Source organism: Vigna umbellata, chromosome 1 (assembly GCF_029865625.1).
Source record: "Vigna umbellata cultivar VRB3 chromosome 1, Vumbellata_1.0, whole genome shotgun sequence".
In the NCBI taxonomy this organism is placed as follows: domain Eukaryota; kingdom Viridiplantae; phylum Streptophyta; class Magnoliopsida; order Fabales; family Fabaceae; genus Vigna; species Vigna umbellata.
In genome coordinates, this window is record NC_142165.1 from 48,365,445 (window position 1) to 48,370,878 (window position 5,434).

The 5,434-nt window shown below is 26.3% G+C and overlaps 1 protein-coding gene across 2 annotated transcripts; it reads right to left on the reverse strand.

Moving 5' to 3' along the window:
• Positions 1-603: 603 nt before the first annotated feature.
• LOC124825557 (11S globulin seed storage protein 2-like) lies at positions 604-2,234 on the reverse strand. 2 transcript variants are annotated; one of them, XM_088111368.1, is made up of 4 exons: positions 2,134-2,234; positions 1,808-2,007; positions 973-1,699; positions 604-861 (listed from the first exon to the last, which is right to left on the reverse strand). In XM_088111368.1, the coding sequence occupies exons 1-4, from the start codon at positions 2,214-2,216 to the stop codon at positions 708-710; spliced, it is 1,164 nt and encodes a 387-aa protein (XP_087967494.1). In that variant the 5' UTR covers positions 2,217-2,234; the 3' UTR covers positions 604-707. The 2 variants fall into 2 exon arrangements, with proteins under 2 accessions (XP_087967494.1, XP_047154151.1); XM_047298195.2 differs by lacking the exon at positions 2,134-2,234 and having other exon boundaries at positions 1,808-2,021.
• Between the last annotated feature and the right edge of the window lie 3,200 nt (positions 2,235-5,434).

Below are 5,434 nucleotides of genomic sequence, written 5' to 3' on the forward strand. Positions count from 1 at the left end.
TAAAACATTCTCTGATATCATGTTAGAAGTGGACTTGAGGCCTAACTCATCCCCACAAAACCGGCTTGTAAGGTGAGGTCTGCACCCACTTATATACTTTAATTTGGCCTTATCTCTAGTCGATGTGGGACTTCCAACAATTTTTCCTTGTAGTTTGTCTCCTTCTTCTCTTCTATTTAATAATAATTTGATGTTACATTTTTAGAAAAAACCTACGTCAAATGTACAATCACGCAAACCTGCGATAACTAACTATCACTATATATACACATTGATATGATTTCTATAATCAATTTAAAATCTTCATTCAATAATAAAAAACAATATCATTGATTATTGGGTTACTACTTTCCCCTTTCTTTCATTTATTATTGAACAAACTTAAAATTTATTTTTATGAAAATATCCCCTTCAAGAAAATAACAAAACGACATGCAGTAGTACGAAAAAAAACATCAGAAACTTATTTAAAGTGGAAAATTTAACAATAATATAACATTCGAACTCATGATTTGATACCACTATTAAGATAATATATTTTATTTTTTACATAATATTTAATTTTCGTATCTTTATTCCATTTAAAATATATCAAGCTAATAATTTTCACATTCATCATCATCATCATCTCAAAATTATTCATAAACAAAATACACCAACAACAGACCATACATAAACAAATAAATCAAAGAATCAAACGCATAGACTTAAGTAGAAGGTGGGATGAGATTGGTAGATTTCTCGATCTTGGATATGAACAACTTTTGAAAATCAGAATCTACATTAAGAGCCACTTGTTGCAGTGTGGATGAGAAAATGCTCCAAATTGATGCCTTTCCAGCTAAGTCTTGAAACAAAGGTCTGCAAATAGGATAATCAATAAGTTTTTGTTAGTATCTGTGACACGACATACTTTAAAGTAACATAATCAATCAATTTTAATGTTATTGCATGTCACTAACAGCAACTTACTTTGTTGTTGTTACAATGGAATAACTCTCCAATCCTTCTTCACCAGCAATTTCAGCAACCACAAAGAACTGTGGCACCACAACCAAATCACCAGCCTCAACTTGAGTGTTTAACACACTCTTTCCATTGAAGTCCACAATTTCAATCTTCCCACTTCCTCTAGCAATATAAATCAACTCAACCGTAGGACTCACCGGGTATGATGGAGCCTTGATAGCATTGGGTTCAAGTTTTACTCTGATCAAGCTTAACCCAACATCCTCAATAAAACCAAAATCTTTCTCTGTTAAGGTTTTCACCAACCCGGCTTTTTCCACAGCATTTTCTGGCTCTGCACCATCTATATTATACACTAACTTTTTGGTATTGTTCAGTTGGGGCTCAGGCATAGGTTGAGTTTTGTCTAGTTTGATGATCAAAACCCCAGTTTGGCTTCTTGTGAGCTTTTCCACTTCATCTTTGTCAAAGTCATAGACTTTGCTGGTGAGCTCAGTTGAAAAACCTCCTATAACTCCTATAGCCCCAGTTAGAAAGAAATAGGTGAATTGACCAGGAATGAGAGCCTTTGAAGTTTCTCCAAGAAAAACAATGATCAGATCTGTGTCTCCATCGTTGAACCACCAGGAGACAGCTCCAACAGGTACTGCTATAACGTCTCCTTCCTCTAGTTTCACAACCACCTCTTCTTTGCTGTTCGGGAGAACCATTCCAACTACTCCATCACTCCCTGCAAAGTTTCTTATATAAACAACTTAGTAACTGGAAGTTAAGGTTTGTATGTATATATGGTGAAAAGCGAGGAGAGAATAGAAAATATATATGTAAGGGTTCTGACCTTGAATGACATAACCTACTTTGGATGAATCTGCATAATGAGGAAGAGCAAAGCCACGAGGCTGAAGCTGAAGGCGACCAGCACCCAGATTTTCCTTGGCCAGAAGTGGCACTTGAGAAGTTGTCCAAGTGTAGTAACCTCCGCCATCTCCCTCAAACAATGCTTCAGCTTTCTTTGGTGTTAAGTCTATCGCCATTCCCCTTTGCTCACAAAAACCATGACAAATAATCTCACTAAGTTAAAAAACCATTTCAACAAGTTTTGCTTAGACTCGTAAAATACTGGTAATTACATATTCCTTTAGCTAAGATTATAAATGTATGTACCTGTTGTAGAGAGAGGAGAAAAAAGTATGAAAGGAATAGAGCTGTGGAAAGAAAATGTATGAAATGAGGTGATTTAGATGCATAAAAGAGATGATAGTGGCTATATATAGAATTCTAGATATAAGGCCGTTGGAAAACCATTAACAATATAAAATATGAAATTATTGGACACGTGAATCTAGGTTATCTACTTTCAAAAACTTCAATTATATACTTCTAGTGTTTGAATTTATCATTAATCTCGTTTTGTCTTTTTCTAAATTTATAACGAATTTTAGAACTTTACATTTTACGAGTCAAATATGTTTTTAGTTGCGTGTTAATTTTTGCTTGTTATAATTCTTTTACTCTATCTTTTTTAATTAAAAGTTATTAATTTTTAATTTCTAATATTATATATGACATTAATTAACTATTTATAAATTTTTCAAACTTTATTTTGTTGTGATTAGTAAGAAACGATTTTACTTTTAATTAAATAATAAAATTTCATCTTAATTTTATTTCATCTTAGTCATGTTTTTGTCATCTCATAGGCACCACTATTATTCTAGCTAACTTCTTTTTCATATTGCTATGCTATATTTTTCTTTTTTAAGGTGTTTGCGTGTTTGTATTTCAATTTGACAAATTTGAGAATTTTGTCTTGTTATCATGAAAACCTACTATAAAATTGTTTTTGATTACGTACAACTTTGATTAATTTCACTAATGACTATCTTTTATTTATACATTAGTTCATAGTTTCCTATTTATCTGGATAAGTTCATTTTTATATTACTCATAAAGCAATATATATATATATATATATATATATATATATATATATATATATATATATATATATATATTGGAGGTACGAATATTTGTCTTAATTCTATTTTTATATATGTGAAACACCTATTTATGTCCTTATAATCACGGTGTTTTAAATTGTTAAAATACTTTTATTTGTTAGGTACTTTGAAACTATTGTATTAGTTTTTTCTTCTTGTCATTAGTTTTGTAAATTTAAGATATATATTTATTATTTTTTATAATTATTTTACCTTTATTTAATATTTATATTATTTAATATTTAATAATGAAAAAATAATTTTGACGTTAAATATTTAATAATATTATATTTTATTTATTGTTATTTTTAAAAGATATTATTTAATTAATATTTGAAATAATAAATTAGTGATTATGGCCGTAGGTACATATTTTGAAATTGAGATGACAAAAACTTTATATTTATTGAGTTTGAGAAATGAAGATTGGGGTTAATTTTATTTTGGAGATAAATAATAAAATTAGCACATGTCTCATCTAATCTTCATATATTACTTGTAGACTTTGGTTTTGTAATATCGGTTATTAAGAAAATTTTTAAATAATAATTAATTTTAATGATTAAAAATAATTATTTATTATAATGATAAATTTATATGTCAATTAATAATTTAAAAATTATTAATAATTAACATATTTTTTATTATACATAAAAAAATATAATTGATTTTAAATTAGTAATTAAAATAATTTATATTATAAATTAGTTTTTAAATTAGTCACTAACATTAATTATTAAAATTTTTATTATAGAAAAATTTGGTTTTTAATTAAAAGATTAGTCTTTAAGAATATTTTTAGTCACTTAAATTTGTTATTATTTAAAATTTTCTTGTAATAATTTTATAATCTCTGTTAATGCAAATTATGTTTTTTTAACAGGAAAAGAACATCGTTAAATAATACAATTTCTAAGTCACGGTTAAGTTGATTCAACAACAACTTCATTTGTTGAATGATAGTTTATATTTCAAGATAGATATAAGAGTTTTAGAAGAACAATAATTGATTTGAATATCTTCATTTTAAATGTGTTCAAATTCAAACAATCATTTATATTTTTATTTGTTAAAAAGTTAGATTTTAAGTTTAACTTAACTCACTTCAAGTCAAGGTATATATTTTTATGTGAAATTTAATATTATCTAATAACGAGTAACTTTAGTAAAACTCAACTTAAAAAGATCAACTTAAAAAATAAAATTTATATATATTTATTATATATTCTAAATTTGTTTTATCAATAAAGTTCAAATATTTCTAACAATAATATTTTATACATACAACAAATATTCAAACAAGATATGAAAACTAAAAATAACAAATTTTATAATAAACTAAAATAAATAAAGTGTACAATTCTAACTAGTTTTATAAGTCAAATTAAACCTAATTTGTACACAAATATGTTGAACATAATATGTGTAAACCACCCTAATAATGGTCACATAAACAACATGTGTTGGCAAGGATGTGGCAAGCCAGATCCCTAAAAAACTGAAACAAATCCTGTATAATAGTGAGAATTCATTATTGCTAATGTCAGAAATAGGTGAAAATAACATACATCTACTTTAACTCATGATAAAATAGGTGAAAATAACAGAAAAATGTCAATTTGAGATATAAATTATTTATCACTGAAATCATTATTGTAACAAAATCTTATTGTTAGATCTTCACAAGTTGACAATTCTTTAAAAGATATTGAGTGTAATAAAATCTTCTGATACTGAGATATAATTTTTTAAGAGATTTGGTTTGTCACAAGAGATTTAAATATTATAAATAGCAAAACACGTGACATTTTGGAATAAAAGGGTACGAAATGAAACGTTTGTTTAATATTACAAGTAATTGCACACATTTAGAGAACAATTATTCACAGCTATGAATTAAATACAAGCAATTTGATCCAATTATATAATATTACGTGTACTTTTTTGTGTGTGTTCATGTTATTTTTGTTAATTAAACAATTTTAATAAATAATGCATCACATGTCACATGTCATTACCATTAATTTGATAAAAATGTTACATGAACTTATTTTTTACCCTTAGGATAAAATTGTTCCATTTTACTAAATGCAAAATAGTTATTATAGTTTATCTAAATAATTTTTATAGTTTATCTATTATGTAAGTTAAAGATTCAACATTTGATTAATAATATGATAAAATAATACTATATAAGTAAAGGTAAGAGTTTAATTAAATTTAAAGTTCATTCTGACATAAAAAAATTGTGTTAGAAAATGCAGTAGTTATATGATGGTATTGTTTTTCCAATTTTAGATTTTATCCAACCTAAATTATATCTTTATTATTAAAGAGGTAAATGGCTAACCCAATAACTAAAGTTTACAAGGGTTTCTTAATTTAAAATTGGATTGTATATTATGAAACCTATTCATATTGTGAGCGCTGGAATTAAAAATGAAAAAAAAAATGATATAATTGAA